Genomic DNA, 20722 nt, shown 5'->3' with positions numbered 1-20722 from the left:
CATTTTGAAGGAAAACCAAAAATGTTTTGTTCCCAAAATGTCAAATCAGCATGTTTGGACGGGATCAAAATGCTTTCTAAACGTTTCAATTTGAGAAAAGTGGTATTTTTCATCGAAAAACTGTTTTGACCAAAAAATCCCCAACCAGCTCCAATGTTAAGGATCTATTGAGAGCGATATCCCTTACTTTGGGGGAGTTGAGACCTTACATACCAACTTGACATGGTGCTTTATAAATAACGAAGGTAGACAGGTCGATCCAGATGTATAGTTCACAGGTGACTTGTTTCTCTATAATGGCTTTGTCGCAGGCCGGCTGGCTCTTCAATGGGAGAAAGTACCTGCAATGCAGCAGCTAATTCTGATCTGGTGACTCTGTTATTAGTGATCCCAGCTGTGAAAGAGCCAGGGCTGATTACCAGAGCGGGACAAGAACCCAGTGTGGGGGAGACCCAGGACAGAGGAGCAGTGCTGAGCCAAAGGAACAATGGCGGAACTCTGCAGGGCCCGGGAGCACGGGTGGAGAACAGCGAACCCCAGCCTAGCAGGTGAGGTTTTTCTTTGCATATGGGGTGGCTTCTGTACTGGGGCTTTTGTTAGCCTGGAATGGGACGGAGCTGGAAAGAGGGGACCTGACCAGAGGACTGGGCCACGGAAGACACAGCCAGAGACAGGCCAACACAAAGCCAAAGGAGTAGTCAAGAGGCATGCTGGAGAAGACCCCTGAAACACCATGTTCTGGCACCAAGAGGCACTGGAGAGGAAGATCCATGCAAGGCCCCACACGCTACGGCAGTGAGTACAACGGCATATGGGGCTGAAACCCAAATTGCAAACCTCCTCAAACTCCAGGCATATCCCGGTCATATCCGATTCTGGAACCCGATGTGGGCCCCATCCCTAGTTCAAACAAGCTCCCACAGCTGGGTGAAACCAGGGAATGTCTTTTCCAAGGTGGGGAAAATACAAAGGGGTGCATTTTGGAGAGACATCACTCCTCCCAGATACAGATTTTTTTTCCATGAAAGGGGCTGGGGTTTTTTTGCAGCAGGAACCTGAGAAGGTTTGGAATTTTGGAGCCACCTTCCATGTGGGAGCAGGTCCCTTCTCCTCTGGAAAAGGAAGCCGGGTTTCAGGTGAATGTGGCAAAGTCAGGTCATTTTTGACCTCGCAAAGAAATGCCAGAAAAATAAAAACAAAAAAAAGTCCTAAACTGAAGGAGTTTTGTCTCTTTGTGCAAATATTTCACACCCCACTCTAAACCCCCTCACATCAATTCACCCAGAACCTGCATGCAATGGAGTTTGGTGCCAAGCAACTTATTGCAGTGACAAACTCCCAGCCTCCTATCGTCATGTCCTTGGCGGAGGAAATGAGGTCACTTCATTTCATGATATCACTCTTTCATGATGTCACTTCATTTTCCAGGCGCATCCCCCACTTTCTTCTCACACTTAAGCATTTTGATTCTACCGAGCAAAGCAAGAGATTACAAACACAGAGAGCAGTTAAGGAACAACTTCCTTGTATAAAGGTGCGGGTAGAGGGCACGAATCCACTGGCCAATGGTAGGAGAGAGGTTCACCAGACCCATAGTTTCATCATGTGGCTCTGCCCATAGGTCAAAGGTCACACAGTCTTTGGCTCCCACATTGATTTCAATTCTGTTTCAATTTCAATCACAAAATACTCCTTACACAAAGTGAAAAGTTACATTATATGTTGCTCTCTTTTTTTTTTTTAAAGGGAATATTTAGTCATTAGAATTTCTTTATACATACATAAAAAATATGACTGGGAGAAAGGCATCGTTGCTTTTCCTGCTGGTTTTCAGACTGTTTTACAAAAAAATATTCCCAGCTCCCTTTCCATTCAGAACTGTTCCCAGTGCCCTGGGAAGGGATGTCGTCCATCTTGGGTCCATCCTCAGTCATCAAGGGTTTGGTCCAACTTTTCAGAGAGAAATATACAAGGAGCAAAAGCATCAGTCAAATGCCAGCATGGTTGGATTCATAGATTATAAAGCTAAAAGGAACTATTAGATCATCTCCCCTTCTGTATAACACAGCCCAGAGAATTTCACCCAGTTACCCCTGTATTGAACCCAATAACTTGGGTTTGACTCAAGCATCTTTCAGAAAGGCAACCAGTCTGGATGTGAAGACATCACGAGCTAGAGAAGTGGTTCTCAACCTGCAGCCCACGGGCCGCTTGCAGCCCAATCAGCACACAGCTGCGGCCCATATGACATCCTCAGGGCCATACAGATAGTATTGGATGCGGCCCATAATGGTAAATAGGTTGAGAACCACTGAGCTAGAGAGTCCACCACTTCCCTTGGTAGTTAATTCCAGTGGTCAGCCACCCTCACTGTTAAAAATATGTGCCTTATTTCTAATTTGTATTTTTCTGGCTTCAACTTCCAGCCATTGGTTCTTGTCCTGCCTTTCTGTACCACATTAAAAACCCCTTCTGTATCTACTGTTTTTACATGGTATAAGGTATTTAGGCATTGGAATCAAGTCACCTCTTGCTCTTTTTGGCCAACTAAACAGATTGAGCTCTTTAAATCTCCCACCATAAGATGTCTTTTCCATCCCTCAAATGAATGTTGTGGCACTTCTCTGCATCCTTTCCAATTTTTCAACTTCTTTTTTTTTTTTTTTTAAATCATGGATACAGAACTGGGAGCAGTATCCTAGGATTGGTCTCACCAATGCTGTATACACAGGTAAAATCACTCCCTCCACTCCTACTCACTCGTCCCCTTTACACATCCAAGGATTGCGTTGCCCTTTTAGCCAACCCATTGCACTGGGATTCATTGCTTGTCCAGCATTATCCCACATCAAGCTCACATGTACACTTCCTCGAGCTGTTTGTCATGTGCTAGGATTTTTGACGACACATGGGATGGGATCAATTATTTGCTATACACGTTTTGCTCCAGCTCTCGCAAATTTCCAGGTATGCTCAAACAGATCACCCAATGCAGCCCCAAGGCTTTGCAGTAACCCTCCCAAGTATATGTCACTTCCTGCTCCCCATTCAGCAAAATATACACCCGGGACTCAGGACAAGGCATATTTGCTTGGTTTGGGTTAGCTCACCCATTGCCATAGGGAATCAGACAACTGATCCGTTTAGCTCAATACGCCACCGATGGCCATCCTGTAGCATACCACACAAGCTCAGCGTCCCACCTCCTCCCTGCGCAGATCAGAGCATTGATCCATCCTGTTCTGTGTCCAGCCTCCAGCCCAGGACAATAGCTGCTCTGTCATCAGCTGTTGGAAAGTTCCCACAGTGCATCTAATTGACTTTAAGTGACACATGGGAGGCAAATCCCTTCCTGATCCTGCAGGCAATGACCTCACACTGTAGAACACGTCATCTAATGACCCTTCTTAGAGTCTCACCGTGCCCATCTGGAAACAGCTGGCCCAAACCTGTATTGTTTCCACACCCATTGAAATCATCTGACCTTTGGGGGCACGAGCAATGCAAAAACCCGCCCTCTGCCAGCACTGGTGAAAGAAGCCCGTGTTCCAGCCTATGCAGAATTGTCACCTGGGCTGCTCTTTAGCCAGCTGAGATACTAGGAACCACACCCTCAACTTGTGTAAAGTGGCACAGATCCATTGGAGTTGAGGGGCCAGATCCCCTGCTGGTCTGAGTCAGCATCATTTAATTGAAATCAAAGGCACAACGTGGCTAGGGACTCAGCCCTGCGTTTGCCAAGCACTCACTCGGAATGCAGCTGAGCTGCGGCCACTCCCACTGGCCATCCTCCTGGCACCGAACCACGGGCGAGTGGCGCTGGGTGAAGCCGTCCAGGCATTGGTACAGTACAATGGAGTTGATCTCATAGCGCTGCTTTGGTTTGCCAAACCGGTGGGCGTTTGTTATCTCGGGCGGGGAGGTACAAGACACTGGGGGGACGAGGGAAAGGGAGACAAAGGGTTAAAGGTCATGCAGGATGTGACACTGTATTGGCCGGGGTAGATATGATGTAACCCCCCACAAGTACACCCTAACTTTTCACCAACATTTCTCATTTCCACCAAAAAAAAGGGGGGGGGGGCAGGATTTTAGTCTAAATGTTTGGCATTTTTTCTTATCCCCTTCTATTTTTCAATCCGATTTAGGGTTTGCATCATTTCCACCCAGTTCTCTTGGTGGTATACTTGGGAAAATGTGTCTCGTGCTTTCTTCTAATGTTGCAGTAGAGCCTAGCAGCTCCAGTCATGGGCCGGGGCCTCCTGGCTGTACAAACACCGAACAAAAAACCAGTCCCCACCCCAAAGAGACTGGCTTGATTCTCTGCTCCCCTGCACCTTGTGCCGTTATTGACCCCAGTGCAAAATGGGTGTAAAATGCTCCCAGGTTGACTGGTAACACGTTGTATGGATGGAAATACCCATAGCAGGTGCAGCATAACAGAGAATCAGGCACCCGAATTAGAAGCTGGTTAGTGTTGCTTTTGTATAGTGCTTCAGGCGTGGCTAGCAAAGGCAGTTGGGGATGTTTTGTGCAAAAGTTGCATGAAAACTTTTTGTTTTTGTCAAAATGTTTCTACAACATTTGGGGTCCGTCCCTCCGCCCCACTGAAAAACCCAAACCTGACAAATGTTCGTTTTCAGCAACCAGCATTTTTTGAAAAATGCTGAGTTTTCGGCAACCAAAAACGAGAACGCTCCTGTCGTGTGAGCAAAAATGATCAGTAAAATCAAATCTATTGCCCGACTGGCCAAACTGTTTGGTGGTTTTGTATTTGTTTTTAAGTTACCAAAAACCAACAAAATGTCAGTTTAGGGTTTTTTGATGAAAACCTCAAAAATGGACAATTCCAATGTCTGTTTTGGACACGGGGCCCATTTTCCATTGAAAAAACCTGTTAATGTCAAACTGTCCTCCCCCCCTCTGCCCCCATGCTAACACCTGGGTCTCAGAGCGGAAGCCGGCACCAGTGGAAGATGCGGTACAACTGAGGCTTACCTAGTCCCATTTTACAGGTGTAGGACAGGTGGTAGTTGCAAGGCACATCACTCCACTGCCCCCCATTATGCCACACTATGACCACGCAGTCTTCTCCGGACAGGAAATGGCTGTCGGGCTGCCCGTGGTGCCAGTTCTCATAGAGCTGCCAAGAAAAAGAGCATGAGTGAACTCTGCAGCGGGGAATACACTGCCGAAAAAGCTAGGGCTCCAACACAAAAGGGTCACCCAGATGCCATTAGATGTAGGAGACAGGACTGGGCCTGGGGAGGTTCATAGATTTATTTATTTTTTTAAGGTCAGAAGTGGCATTGGGATCACCAAGTCCGACCTCCTGTGTTGCACAGGCCAGAGAATTTCATCTTGTGTTGGATGCATAACTTGTGACTGAGCTAGACGGTGTCTTTTAGCAAGAGGCAGCGAGTCTTTAACTCAAGACCACAAGTGATGGAGAATCCACTGTGCCACTTGGGAAGCTGTTTCAAGGTCCATTTCACTCGCTGGGTTGGGTTTAGTTAGTCGTAGCATCAGTAGCAATTCTAAAGGTTGATAACCTGCAGGCCTGCTCTGGAAGGGATAATAGGACCCACCCGAGGTTACCATGGAAAACCTTCAGGACGTCAGATAGTAACCCTGAAAGTCTCTACACCCTCCCCTGAGATGCAGCCACCTCTGGGGTGGAAAGTTTAACTGCCCACAGCAACAGAAAGGGAAGAATACTACATCCCCCCGAAACTGCACAGGGAATTGAAAGAAGTGCAGCAAAAGGGAATTTAATCTGAATTAGCTCCCTCCTCCCTCTGCTTTGGAAAAAATACCATGAGGGCTTAAGGCCAAGAACTTTTGCAAGGTTTCAGCACCCATAATTGGGAGCAGACTTTCAGCCGGTCTTAGCTCCCATTGAGAGCACACAAACACACACACACAGCCGTAGGTTGAATCTGACCCCAAGTGTGGGTGCTGAGCACCTGAAGGTCCAGGCCCGGATTCTTTGACAGTCAATGGGATTAAGGCTCATAAGTGCCTAAATCACTTTTGAAAATCAGGTGCCGGTTCCTAAATCAGTGAAGCGCTGCAATGCTGAATGCAGTGACGCCTAAGTGCCTTTTAATATTTTGGGCCCTGGCCCTGAACAACAACAGGTGGGGCTTTCCTGCAAAGATCCCTGCAGTAGCCCGGTGCCCTCTGCCTTTGCCCAGCTCGGACTTGGAGAAGAAAAACACCTATGACTGAATCACTGATACCAGTGCCTGGGTTTTCACCAGAGGCCTCGCAGCCAAATCACACATAGCTTGTCCAAGCTCAAGGTGGTCTGGCACAAGGTTACAGCCTGCCTTCCACGGTGGTGCTACCACGTAACCAGCAGCCTATCAATGCAAAGTATGATTCAAGTGTCTGATTCATACCCACAGCTGTAGAATATTTTCCGAGTGATTGTGAAGAACAAAAGGCCATTGACAGGGGTTTTCCCCCTTCCCTTTACTGTGTATGATTTGAAATGGCCATGCTAAGCCAGTGTTTGTGTGCCTGGTAAGTCTGTGTCAAGTTAACTGAGCTCTCACACTGACTCAAAGGGGCCTTTGCACTGAAGAGTAGAGCACTGACCCCCTGTGACTTACCACGGGGCTCCCATCGGACCACTGAAAATCTCCTTCGATGGTTCGATCATTCAAGCCGATCCACTGATATTCCTTGTACTGATCTGGAATCCAAAGGGGGTTTGCGGTTAGTGCAGGGCGCATTAAACCAACAGGAACCGCCAGACTGGATCAGAAGCATGGCCCATCTGGGTCAGTATCCTGTCTCACGTCAGCGGAAGGGGCAAGAATCCCCCAATGGGTAAGGAGGGAATTACCTGGACACAGGGCACCTGACTCTCATCTGTGCCCTGGTGCAGGAGAACTGCCTTCCCTGCCAAGACGGCTGGTTATATTTTCAGCCTGGGATTTTCAAGGACACGTATCAGAGTAGCAGCCGTGTTAGTCTGTATTTGCAAAAAGAAAAGGAGTACTTGTGGCACCTTAGAGACTAACAAATTTATTAGAGCATAAGCTTTCGTGAGCTACAGCTCACTTCATCGGATGCATCCGATGAAGTGAGCTGTAGCTCACGAAAGCTTATGCTCTAATAAATTTGTTAGTCTCCAAGGTGCCACAAGTACTCCTTTTCTTTTTAAGGGCACGTATGGGAGGCTGACTGACTTCCTGTGGCATTTAGACGAAAGAGGAAAACTCCCAAGCAACTGCGACCAGCTCTAAGGTCCGAGGCAGTCGTCGTGATTTGGTAGCGTTTGGTAACCCCTGTGCCCTGAGGTAAATGCACAGAGTGTGGGGCGGGCCAGAGTCCAGCTCAAGGTATTTTGTTTAAAGGGGGCTCGTTCTTGGGTCCTTCCAGGAGAGGGCAGCAGAGTCCATCCATTTCCCCATCCTCTCATCCCGCACTCCAAGCTGCAGCCGCCCCCCACCGCCTCTGTGCAAGCCCACTGCTCACGCTGCAAGCGACAGCCCTGCCAGGTGGGGCGGCAGCCTTCGGCACATAATCCCCCTTTCCTCTCCCCTGTCTCACACCTTCCCTTCCTCCTGCCCTGGACTGCTTTTTGCCCCACTACAGCATCCGCTTTCTCTCTGATCCTCTGTCCCTTTCTCACTGTGTCCCACAGTACGGCCTTCTTTCCCTCCCTGGGTTTTTCAAGAATGTGCTCATTGTTTTTCTTTAAACTTTAGTATCTATCTATCCATCTATCCCCATACATCCTATCTATCTAGCTAGCTATCCTTGAGTTCTCCATGATCATTGACCTCTGTGTCTCGCACCACTTTCAGTGAGGGGAGCCTCCTTCACACACATGCACGCACACACGTGAATGTTCGTGCACACCTCAGACAGGTGTGCACATGTGATACGTGCGTGCACACACGCACACAGCAGCTCTCTCTAAACTGCAGGTTGTTGCTGCCACCACCATGGCTTAGCTAATGCATCAGGGGAGGAAGGCAAGGGAGCGACACTCCACACCGGCTGCAAGGAACAACGGGAGAAAAGTTCACAGGCCACAGAGGGAGTTCCCTGCTTTGAAACAGGAGTAGATTAAAGTGCGCTAGGGAATTTTCAGTGCACAGCCGCAGGATCCAGATGCACATGTGCGCGGCAGGTGAGTGCAGTGTAGATTTATACCCCATTTTTATCCTGAATTAACTTGTTCATCTAGACAAGCCCTCAGCTTTCACTGAAAAACTAAAAGTAAGTTTCTAACCATCGTGGTTGCAGAGAAAAGCTCAAAAATGTGTAGGGTCTGTCTACACTGCACGCCAAGGCCGGGCTCTGACTCAGGTTTGAACCCAGCCCTGCCCCACCCTCTTCTGTCCACACACAAATCAGTTGACTCAGGTCAGCTAGCACTCGGGGCCTGAGTCCTAGGTTCCTGCTAGGGGTTGGGTCAGAGCCTGAGTCCTGCTGTGACTTGGGGCCAAGCCCTGTCAGTGTGGATGCAGCTCAAGCCACAGATCTGAGTCAGAAGGTCGGTGTAGTGCAGGGTGGATGCATTAGCCCAGCTGTGAGACCCAGGCCCCGCAATTGTACACCCAGGTTTACAATGCAATGAGGATGCTCAAGCACACTCTTGGAAACACCAAGTGTACAAACCCGGGTCTCACAGACGTTGCTTTATTTTGTATCTGAGCCCCTGTGCAGAAGACGCGGGAAGCTAGAGAACAGCAAAGGTAAGTTTTATTCCCTTGCTCCTTCACAGCGCTCAAATGATTGACCAGAGTTGGTGGAGCCAAACCTGGCATGGTGAATAGAATTGAAAGAGGTTTGTGGTCAGATCTCAAGATAAATCTCCTACCTACAGGTAGGTTCTGAAGTGTCTTACTGCCCAGAAACATGCCAGACCTTCTTTCTCAATGACACAATCGGTTTTTGCTGGAGCACTCAGGGCTCTGGACCCGAATGCAATAGTGACTTCTTGTCCATTTCTTAGCCGAGTCAAGACAGCACCACGACCGCACTCACAAGCATCTGTGGTGACAATCATTAGCTCTTTTGCATTTGAGCTGCAAAGAGTCGGGCCGGTGGAAATTGCGGGTTTTGTGTCATTAAAGCTGTTCTTGCGCGCTTCATCCCATTCAAGCCATATATTCTTTTTTATGTGACGACACAAAGGAACTACTTTCAGAGCAAACTGCCGCACAAACTTTGAATAGTATTCGCACAGTCCCAAGGAGGATCAAAGTTTGTCCTTATTGTCCAGCTCTGCTGCTTCGCAAAGGGCTTTCACTAGGTCTGGTTTTGGTTGTAGGCCATTCCAAGAGCTAATATGACCTAGACATGACACTGAGTCAGTAAAGAATTGCCTTTTTGTGTGTGTGTGCTGCTAGTAAGTCCATGTTGTTGGAGTTTTTCTAGAACCCTTGTTAGGATGACATCATGTTCAGAATCATCTTTGCCGTACACCACACTGTGCTCTTGAAAGGACACCTGTATATCTCTAATGATCACATGCATCATTCTCTGGAATACAAATGTTGCAGAGGCTAACCCAAATGGCGTCCGTTTGAATTGGAACAAGCCTTCTGGAGTGATGAAAGCTGTGTACATGTGGGATACTTCCACTGAGGGGATATAGCGGTACACTGAGGATAAATCAAGGGTCATAAAGATTCTTGCTTCTTTCAAGGTGAGCAGCTTTTCACTGATGTTGGTTAGAGGATGACAATCCTCCACTCTGTTGGAATTTAGAGCTCTCATGTCTACACATGCAGATGGCATCATTAGATTTCCTTGCAAGAATGATAGGAGAAACCCATTCAGATGAGTCAACTAGTTCAATGATGTTTCCTTAGCATAGTTTCAGACAGTCTTGGAATCTTGGAACTGTCTGTCTTCATGACAATTTGATCCTGAGCATCTCATCTGTGAAAATGGCAAATTCACAGGTTGCACTCAACTCACATAAGGCAGCCATGCAGTAGTCAATGGGCTCATGAGGCATCTATACATGGGAACAGAACTTGAAGCATCCAGCAGTAACATTGAATAAAGGATTAAAATGATCCTCCGGGGCGGAGAGAGTCCCTTTTTGCAGTATGTCAGGAAAAGGAGGAAGATGTTTGAAGATTCGTTGCCCTTTGGGACCAAGGCAATGAAGCAGTAAGTCTTTCTGCTTTTCTGGAGTGTATGGAGAAGTTTCTACAACAAGCACATAGTTGCTGAAGTAAGACCTCCACTGTTCCCATGGGAGTGACGGATCTCCTGGGGGGAAGGCATGAAGAACAGTGGAAGCAGGACATGTGTCATGGTAATAAGTGTGGAAGCAAGTTGGAGGAGTCAGCAAGAAAGGTGAGAACAATCAGCTGGTAAGATTTTCTGGTCACAGAATTGCTGACTAGCCCTGTAAAAGTCTGTTCATGGTGCAGCTGAGTACTTGGAACTGGAGGAGAACATGCCACCTGGAGAAAAGGAGCACATTGAAAAACAGATAGTGCTCCTTCAAATTTCTCTTTTCAGCAAGCTGCAATTGCCGGCAGCAGCAGGCTTCTAGGCCAGTGTGGAGTTTTCCTGGGAGTAGCAACAGCAGGTAACAGCAGCAAGGATTATGAGGTACTTGGATAGCCCTAAAACAGTTAGATTTCAGTTTCACTGGGGGTGTTTTAGTGCTCATCACCAATTTGTTTTGTACCTCAACCACTGTGAGGAAGACTCGGGAAGCTAGATAATCGCAAAGGTAAGGTTTATTCCCTTCGCTTCTTCCAGCAGCTCATATTCTCATTTTTCCTTCTCTTCCTCTCTCTCTCCTTCCCCAATGCCCTCATACTCTCTGTAGTGCATCCTGGGAATTGTAGTTCCTGGACCCAAGGCTACAGAAACTACCTAGGAACAAACTTACAAACACAAATGTGTGTTGCTATCTGCACGTAGCTAGTGTGACAGGGCCAGGCCAGATGGCTACAGGAAAGTGCTAGAAGGTAGATACATTAGCCCCAGATTAAGCAGGTCCCTTTCCCCTGAGTAAGATAACAGGGACTATTCCAGAACAATCAGGAACCTGCTAGAACCAATTAAGGCAAGCAGGCTAATCAGGGCACCTGATTTTAAAAAAAAAGACCTCCCTTCAGTTAGAGAGAGGCACGCAAGGAGCTGGGAGCAAGAGGACGTGCTGCTGGAGAACTAAGGAGTCATCAGGCATCTGGAAGAAGACCCTGTGGTGAGGATAAAGAAGGTGCTTGGGGGAGGCCATGGGGAAGTGGCCCAGGGAGTTGTAGCTGTCACGCAGCTGTTACAGGAGACACTATAGACAGCTGCTATCCACAGGACCCTTGGCTGGAACCCGGAGTAGAGGGTGGGCCCGGGTTCCCCCTTCCCCCCAACCCACTATTTGACACAGGAGGAGTTGAGCTGGACTGAGAGTCACATCAGAGGGGAAGGTCTAATTTGGAGAGGGATCTGCTCAATCCCCAACCCACTAGGTGGGATAACAGAGACTGCAGAGATTCTTCTCCATTTTCCCCAGCTGGCCAGTGATGAGGTTAGCTGAGTGAATGGCAGGTTTGAGCCTCTAGCAAAAGTGGCCAAACTGAGGGCTGCCATGAACCTCTGAGGTGAGCAAATCTGCCAGAAAGCAGAGGATCCACCAAGGCAGAGAAGGAACTTTGTCACACCAGATACAACAGTTTGCAATGCAGTGTAGGCATGTTCCCTAGCCTCTGGAACCTGAAGGCAAATAAAAAGGAGCTCAAACGTATTTTTTTTTAACTCATGATTTTGAAGCCCCCACAGCTCATGATTCCAGGGAGGCCTTGCTCCCGATATCTGAAGGCAATGCCACTTACTGTTGATGAAATTCTGCTCTTCGGGGGTCATGATGTTGGCCAGGTGGCCACCATAACGCCGGCACTGAGTTTCTGCATCCTCCCAGCTCCTTCGGGTGGCGAAATGTTTATAGCAGGACCCCTGGAAGCTGTCCCAGCCTGGGCTGCACTTCTCCAGATCTGGAGGGAAGGAAAGAGGACAAACAAGAGAGCCAATGAGAGAAGAAAGAGACAAGATGACTGGAGAAGCGAGAGAAACAAGCATGTCTGTACAGAGACGGATCAGCTATGCCCAGCAACTGTTGAATGCTCATTTAAAAAAAAACATCGAGAGAACCTCGTTCCGCAAAAATCCTCTTCCAGTAACATGCTTTGGTTGATAAGGGCTTTGCATTATTATGAACCATGGGCCAAATGCTCAGCTGATGTAAACTGGATGAAGTCAATGGAGCCAATTTATACAGCTGAGGATTTGGCCCTATATTTTGATTAGAGTCAGATTCACACCTGGTGTGACTCTGGATCCTCCAGACATACACCCTGGGGGAGTCTGGTGGATCACCCATCTCCATCAATGGCTATTGTACAGCTCCCCTTGAGTACAAAGACCTGGTTCTCTCAGTTGCATTATGCTTCCTTTACCCTGCTGGGGCAGCGTAAAGAGGATTTAAAGTGAGCATGACTGTACTTCTCTGCCAGAACAGGGTAAAGGGATGTTAATATAAATGTGCATGAATTCCAGAGTTGTCTCTGAACAGAACCATTCTCCTAGCAGCCCACTTTTCTATTACATTTTATAGGCCTGATTCTCCATTGCTTTGCACCTAGCTCATTCATTTACACCAGATCAGAATAGCAATATTTTGCACTCAGATTGCACTGGTTTAAATGACCGCCCAAGGTAGAAAGCAATGGAGACGCAGACATTATAGCTCTTATCCGTTCATTGTCTTTCCTTCTTGCTTCCCTCCAAACTTGGGTCTTTATGATTATTTATTGGATTTTCTTTAACCTTTAACTGGTCTGGTGAGCCTTAATTATTCAAATAGCTTATTCTATCGTGTCATTTCTGGGAACGTTTTGCCCCAGTTCATAGACACCTTAACGTTCTTTTAACAGGCTTGCTCCACTTTAGGTATTTAAGTGTTTGTCACTAGGATTGTGGTTGTGTGTCTTTGTGTCTCTTTGAGAAATGTGGGTCCTACGTGGAGTTCATTGGAGAAACTCTGATGGATCCATATTCCATTGGACTATGCCAGTGATACTCGGACTAAGGCTCGTGAGCTGCAAGTGGCTCTTCAATGTGTCTCCTGTGGTTCATTGCAACACGTGATATTAAAACATTGTGCGATTTAATTATTAACCAATCAGGATGCTGTTACTGTTTTAACCAATTGTAGTTGGTAAAATAATACTTGATCAGTCATTTTGCTGTGAGAATATTTTATATATATAAAATATGTAAATGAAACAATGAATTCACACTACTGGGGCTCTTTTGGGTAATGTTGATCACTAACTTGGCTCCTGAATCACTGAAGTTTGACTATCACTGAACTATGCAGTTCTGTCGAAAGGCGAACACTTTGCAAAACTGGGTCTGTTTCACTGGAATTTCGTTTAGGAAGAAAACTGGAGAGAAAAAGTTCTGACCATGTCAGAACATCCCATTTCAATATTTGTGGAACAAAATGTTTCAATTTTTCCTTTTAAATTTTGTTTTTATTTTGTATTATATATTGTAATAGTATTATAATACTATATTGTAAAAAGAAAAGGAGTACTTGTGGCACCTTAGAGACTAACAAATTTATTAGAGCATAAGCTTTCGTGAGCTACAGCTCACTTCATCGAATGCATCCGATGAAGTGAGCTGTAGCTCACGAAAGCTTATGCTCTAATAAATTTGTTAGTCTCTAAGGTGCCACAAGTACTCCTTTTCTTTTTACTGTAAGGAGAGTGATCACTTAAGATAAGCCATCACCAGCAGCGGGGGTGGGAAAGGAGGAAAACCTTTCATGGTGACAAGCAAGGTAGGCTATTTCCAGCAGTTAACAAGAATATCTGAGGAACAGTGGGGGGTGGGGTGGGGGGGAGAAATAACATGGGGAAATAGTTTTACTTTGTGTAATGACTCATCCATTCCCAGTCTCTATTCAAGCCTAAGTTAATTGTATCCAGTTTGCAAATTAATTCCAATTCAGCAGTCCCCATGTTATTTCCCCATGTTATTTCTCCCCCCCCCCCCCCCCCCCCACTGTTCCTCAGATATTCTTGTTAACTGCTGGAAATAGCCTACCTTGCTTGTCACCATGAAAGGTTTTCCTCCTTCCCCCCGCCCCCCCCCCGCTGCTGGTGATGGCTTATCTTAAGTGATCACTCTCCTTACAGTGTGTATAATAAACCCATTGTTTCATGTTCTCTGTGTGTGTATATCAATCCCCCCTCTGTTTTTTCCACCAAATGCATCCGATGAAGTGAGCTGTAGCTCACGAAAGCTTATGCTCTAATAAATTTCTTAGTCTCTAAGGTGCCACAAGTACTCCTTTTCTTTTTGCGAATACAGACTAACACGGCGGCTACTCTTAAACCTGTCATTATGCAATACTATATTGTGTATATGTGTGTGTGAGTATATATAAAAAAAATACAAAATTAAATCAAAATCAAAGCAAAACATTTTGATGGATCCAAAACAAAATTATTCTGGACTTTTTCATTGTGGAGAATTTTGAAATGTTTAGGTTTTGCTCCAATTCAGAACAAAGCCATATTTCAAAATCTTGGAATCCTTCACGAAATGGAACTTCCATCCTTCCCATAGCGCTAGTCATTTGTCCCAGGGCGTGAGCTCTGGACACTTTTTATCCTGATTATTCTCTAGCTGTGTTATGCAGCAGTGAAGCCCTGTAGTCTGCAGGAGGGCTCAGGGGGGCCGTATGGAGCTATGCATCTTTGAGCTGAAGCCCCACAAGACGGGTGGTGGCCTACGTGAATTGAATTGTTGGGTCGTGATCCAGTTGAAAAGACGTCCACATAACAAAAGCACCTTCTTGGTTGGCATTAACTTTGCCCCCTTCTTGGCTTTCTTAGCAGAGAGGCCATGGACAGATGGGGTCAGGTAGACCTGAGGTCCTCTCTCTCTGCTAGCATGAGGTCCCTGCAGCTCTGGGGCTATACAAGAGCTATGTTTTATGCACTGCAGCAGAATTAGTGTCCACCAGTTCTGCCACTGAACTCCATTGAAATTAAAAACCAGCAAGGTCCCATGATTGGTTTGAAGACCAGGGACTTATTATTATTAAACTGGTGTGTGGGTGCCACTGCCCTCTCCTGGACAGAATCAGAACTGCTCAACTATGTGTCACAGGCCTCTCCATCACTTGAGCTCAGGTGGCTGTTAGAGCTGGAGGATCTGAGTTCTATCCCTGCTACTGCCGTGAAATTGGCCTGTGGCATGCAGGACAATTAGCAGCCTAAGCGGGCTGTGAGTTTGTTCTGTTTCCTCAAAATACAACAGGCTTTCAGGCTGTGTCTGTGGTGCCCGCCTGGACTCACCTGTTTCACAGGTGTCTCCTCCATAGCCTGGCAGACATATACAGCTGATGCGGTATTCTTCTTCGCTGCAGGTCCCTCCATTCTTACAAGGGTTTGGGATGCAGTCATCTGAAAGCACATTCAAAGAGTGAAGCTGGGAGCTGAGACCTGGGATCCCAGGTGACATTAATCCTGGGAGCAAATCTGAGCAGCACCCTGAGAGATCGGGCTTGGCTGCAACTTCTCCAGGAGCCAGCAATGGGGTCTCAGAGCCAACTGCCATGGAGACAGCAAGCAGCCCTCTCTCCTGCTCATGCCGAATCTTTGGAGATGAAATGCCCAGAATGCAGTGAAAATCGAGGTGGACTCCAAGCCTCAGATCTGCCAACCCACAGTTCCCTCTCAAGTGCTGGGAAAGGGCAGGATTCAAACCCCACTGCAAGACCTGAGCATACTCCCTAAAGTTCTGGCTCTGTGTCAGATCTTAAACCAGAGGAGGCCTGTTTTGTCTAGGCCTAAGGCTCGCAAGAGATGCAGAGCAACAAGCCAGCCTCATGGCAGCATGAAGAACTGAATGCCCCAGTCCTCTTGGAGAGCCGAGTGTGACCGGACACCCCCATGTCGGGGGCTCCGCTGCGGGTAAAGAAGCAGCACCGGTGTTTAAGGTTCCATCTGTGCTGGAACCTCCGTCATGTTGGGAGACTCACGTGCAGCAGCCCCCCTAGACGCAGCGAGCACTCTCAGGCACTGTTACAAACGGGGTTCCATCCCACAGAGCCGACGGGACAGATCTGAGTGGTGGTGGACCTTTGACCTTTCCAAGGATCCCTAGAGAAGGTAAGTGCTGGGGAGGGGGTGAGGAGGGGCATTCAATAAAACCCTAATAATTGTCTTTGTGTGAGCTCAGTGCTGGCCGTTGCATTTGTGGGCCCCGGGGATGGAGTGCTGTAGTGGACTCTAGGGAGAAGGTGGATTCTTTCAGAGCAAGAGGATCTACCGCACATTCCGTTCACACTGGGAGGATTGTCTGAGAAGCCATGAGGGGGAGGAGGGGAGACGTGCATCTCAGGAAGGGATTGCTGTCTCCCAAGGAATAGGAATGAGTTCTGGTGGTGGGTCCCCTCCTGCTAGATAGGACTGAGCTAAGAGTCAGACTCATCTGGGGATAGAGAATGACATTGGCTGGGAAATACCCTCGGGGGATGGCGGTCTGGGCTAATGATCCAAGCACTCGCCCCCCAGTAAATCTGAGTCCTGTTCTCAGCTCCGCTATTCCCATGCTCTGTAGCCTTGTATTAGTTGAAGTATTCCGTGCTTCAGTTTCCCCATTTATCAAACAGGGAAGAGTTACAGTGATCTCACTAACGGACTTGGAAGGATGCGATTTTTATTGGTGAATGTCGATAAGCGTCAGTTGCGTCGTACGCACAGACAAACCTATGGAAAAAATATTTCCATCAATTACAATTGAAATTTACAGCTAGGCAAAGGAAGCAATCGGCAGCTCGAGAACTTCTTAGAGTTCGGTTTAAGGATATGCCCTTTGTATATTTTGGCATGTGATGGTGACAATTTGTGTTATACCGGTTATAAAGCATTAACTTTTTGAATCTGAACATCTCCTGCCATAATCTTTGCCTGATCCCTCCCCTTCCCTCACATTGCCTGACCTTCCCATAATTTCCTGCAACTGTGAAAATGTAAATCAATAAAAATTGTGGGGGAAATGCACAAAATTATGGGGCTTAAATCACTGGGAAACTTTAAAAAATTGAAAAAATGCTTAAAAATAAACATCAATATTATATAAAAAAAATTAAAATCAAATTCCTCCAAGGGGTTAGTTAGAGTGTTCACGGCATTCTGAACACGCAGGTGAAGATTTTAATTTGAGTGGCAAATGGGCATCCAAATCTTTTATTTGGCTTTGAAAATTTCATCCCTAATGAACATCAGCAGACAGCATTGTCCCAGAGTCACATTCCTGAGCTCCAATCCCCCCTCCCTCCCCGCCCGAATCTGTTGTCTCATAGGTAGACTTCAAGCTCTTTGGAGGAAGGACTGTAGTTTTGGTCTGCGTTTGCAGAGCACCGAGCACCATAGGGTCTTGGTCCATGATACAAATAGGTACTTATTTATCTCCCATCCCCATAGCATCCAAGCATCTGGCTAATCTTTAATGTACTTATCCTCTCTGCCCTCTGGGAGGCAGGGCCGGGCTCTTTTCTCCCTTAGACAGAAAAGGAACTGGGCCCTAGAGAGCCCAAGTGAGTTGCCCAAGCTCACAGTGGAAGCCCATGGTAGAGCAAGGACTTGAATGCAGGTCTCCCAAGTGATAGGCGAGGGCCCTTAGCACCATCTTTCCTACGTGGTACTAATGCACCAGGCTTTCAAACCAGATTGAGGCTCTCCTCACCACTGGAAGTCATTGAGGCCGAGAACTGAGAAGGAGTCAAAGAGGTTTGAGAGGTTGATGTAGATAACAAGAAGAGCCAGACATAGAAGAGTAAATGCTAAAAAAACAGAGGTTTGCAATAGATATAAAGTTAAAAACCTCCTCAAGGCTTAGGAGCATCTCTGCTAGGGCTTAGGCTGGCTGCCTATCCCAAAACTAGCTACTGCAGGGGTTCTTTTGCATCTTCCTCTGAAGCACCTCTATTGACCAATACTGGGGACAGGATGCTGCGTGAAGTAATGAAGGACTGCCCCGTGGTTATAGGCTGCTAGGCTGGGACTTAGGAGTCCTGAGTTTCATCCCTTGCTGCAGACTTGATGTGTGATCTTAGGCCAGATCCTCGAAGAGATTTTGGTGCCTAACTCCTCCATAAAGACAGCGTCTCTGCCTTTGACCTTGGGTTAGGGATTAAAAAAGGGAATGCACAGTGCATACAGTATTTATAATCACGGCAGCGTTTGCTTTAATCAGATCGATAACGGATGCAGGGCTTGGAGAGACCAGACTGATTCACGTCGGAGTCAGCCCGTGCTTTCTCCTGGGAGCATCGCAAGATTTTGGATCAGTGGGAGTTTCTCAGTGAGGAGATCAGGGCCTCTGTGAGCTTCTTAAAGAGGGAAAGGACCGAGGAGGTCATCCAGTCCCACCCTACCACAGACCATGTGTAAGGATCATTTTCCCATTCTAATCTCAAAGTGCTTTGTCTGGTCCCACCTAAAATGCCCCCATGTGATGGATACCTCCCTTAGGGAGACTGTTCTGCTCTGAGCAACAGGAAACATGTCTTGATCTGCAGCCAAAATTTCTCTTTGCGCCTGGTGAGGCTTCCTTAAAGCCGCCCGAAACAATCCCTGTCTCCAGTTGGTCCTGGTCTACACTGCAAATGTTGCTGTTAGCATAGCTAACGTCGTCCGGGGAGGTGGTATTCCTACGTCAGCAGAAGATCTCCTTCTGTCGGAGTACATGGCATCTGCACTCAGGGCCTATGCACAATTGATCGGACCCTGGAAACCCAGGTCAGCTACCCCAATACAGGGTGCATTGCACGGCTTAAATTGCGCGTCTGACTCTACCACAGCTCCACCAGAGGCTACAATTCCAGAGTCGGCACGCCCTTCGACAGCCTAAGGGATAAGGACAAAGCCTTTTCCTCAGAAGCACAGCGCTGAAGCGGGTTCTAACCCACAAAAGCTTACGCCCAAATAAATTTGTTCGTCTCTAAGGTGCCACAAGGACTCCTCGGTATTTTTGCTGATACAGACTAACACGGCTACCACTCTGAAATCTGAGCATGACCAGATAGCAAGTGTAAAAAATCGGGACTGGGGGTGGGGGGTAATAGGTGCCTATATAAGAAAAAGCCCCCAAAATTGGGACAGTCCCTATAAAATTGGGACCTCTGGTCACCCTAGCGCTAACTAATTTCCCTCGCTCCGCCTGCCATATGAATGAACTGGGCTATATCAGCTGAGCTGAATCAGGCTAGATAGGTGAGTAGATGGGAGATGTCTCACGTTGCTGCAGGAGGTTGTGTTTCTGTGACAGCAGAGGAGGCTCTTCCTTGTGATTCAGCACTGACCCACAATGCTGTGCTGCTAGAAGCATTCTCTTTCATCTGAAATGTGACATGGAAGCCTATCCTATTGGGGGTCATAATTACATTTAATTCTTAATTCACTACTACAGTGGTTTGGGCCATTATTTGCAATATCTAGTTTAAGTAAGAGTAGCCCTCTTTATTGGATTGTAAACTCTCTGGCAAGGGACTGTGTCTTTCCTGTGGGTTTGTACAGCTCCTAGCACCAGAGACCCGATCAGAGTTGGGCAAATGACATTTTTCGAGTCTTGGCCATTCAGAAAAATCGAGGAAAAACTTGGTTCGAATTAAACTGAAAGTGAAATTTTTCAAGATGTTGGGCAAATTGAAAAGTTTGAAAAAACTTCGTTTTGGGTCACATGAAACACTTTGTTCAACCTGGAGCAAAATGCACTTGAATTTTGAGCATTTTTAAAGTGTTCTTTAAAGAATTGAAATATATTTAAAAATTTAAATAATTTAAACAAAGTCGTTCTGTACCAAATAATCAAAACGTTTCATTCTGAAACTCGCAGAATGGAACACCTGGACTTATTTTTTTGCAATTTTGGTTTTCTTTTTTACATGAATTTGCCAATGTTTTGGTGTGGCTGAACCTGCAGTGTTCAGTGAAAAAAGTTTTGGATGAAAATTTTCACTCCGTTCTTGCCCTGATCCCTGACTGGGGGCCCCTCCAGACGCAACTGTAGCTCACTGGTGAATATAGGTTCCAGGTCCCCTCTTTGCCAATTCATAGAGGAGATGAATCTGTTGCAGCCCCAGCTAGAGAACCTGAGCCCAAGCGACAGCAGCTAGAACTAGTCAGGAATTTCTGACGAAATGTTTTTCTCAGCAAAACATGCCGATTTTGTCAAAACTGAAACTGTTCATGGGCAAGTGGTAATTTCAGCGAATTTCCTGACTCAAACAAATGTGGAAAAAGAAACATTCCGGTTAGGCATTTTCTAAATGAAAAGTTTTGGGGTGGGTTTTTTTTTTCCAGTTCAAGCAACTTTTTCTTTCAAAATGTAATTTAATTTATACTTAAAAAAAGGTTGAAAAAGAGGTGGTATATGGTCAAAATCCAAATGAAATATTTCAAAAATGATCCAAATGTTTCCATTCACCCAAGCTGAATTTTTTTTCCAGTTTGTCAGTTTGCAAAACTTTTCAAGCCACTATCACAATGCAAACAATAACAAGCTACACCGGCACAGCTGTGCAAAGGGGCCTCAGGGTAAATGAGAATCAGGCCCACTATATATAAGGGGTTTATAATTTGGCCCATAGTTCTTAGGCCAGGTGTAAAGAGAATTAGTTCATCAGTGGGACCCACACACACACACACAC

At 46.6% G+C, this 20722-nt stretch overlaps 1 protein-coding gene across 5 annotated transcripts in view; it reads right to left on the bottom strand.

Annotated features, from left to right (window-relative positions):
* Positions 1 to 1402: 1402 nt before the first annotated feature.
* The window catches only part of BCAN (brevican), a 54103-nt gene continuing 34783 nt past the window's right edge, over positions 1403 to 20722 (bottom strand). For all 5 annotated transcript variants that reach the window (XM_043501905.1, XM_043501904.1, XM_043501903.1 and 2 more), the window contains 6 exons: positions 15363 to 15470; positions 11826 to 11984; positions 6618 to 6700; positions 4999 to 5143; positions 3750 to 3932; positions 1403 to 1950 (listed from right to left, as the gene is read on the bottom strand). In XM_043501905.1, the coding sequence (XP_043357840.1) occupies positions 1934 to 1950; positions 3750 to 3932; positions 4999 to 5143; positions 6618 to 6700; positions 11826 to 11984; positions 15363 to 15470 (695 nt within the window). In that variant the 3' untranslated portion in view covers positions 1403 to 1933. The remainder of the gene's footprint in view (positions 1951 to 3749; positions 3933 to 4998; positions 5144 to 6617; positions 6701 to 11825; positions 11985 to 15362; positions 15471 to 20722) is intronic.

This window comes from Dermochelys coriacea, chromosome 24 (genome assembly GCF_009764565.3).
Source record: "Dermochelys coriacea isolate rDerCor1 chromosome 24, rDerCor1.pri.v4, whole genome shotgun sequence".
Classification (NCBI taxonomy): Eukaryota; Metazoa; Chordata; order Testudines; family Dermochelyidae; genus Dermochelys; species Dermochelys coriacea.
Note: the sequence above shows the minus strand (reverse complement) of the source record. Positions and strands in the feature narration are given on the sequence as shown.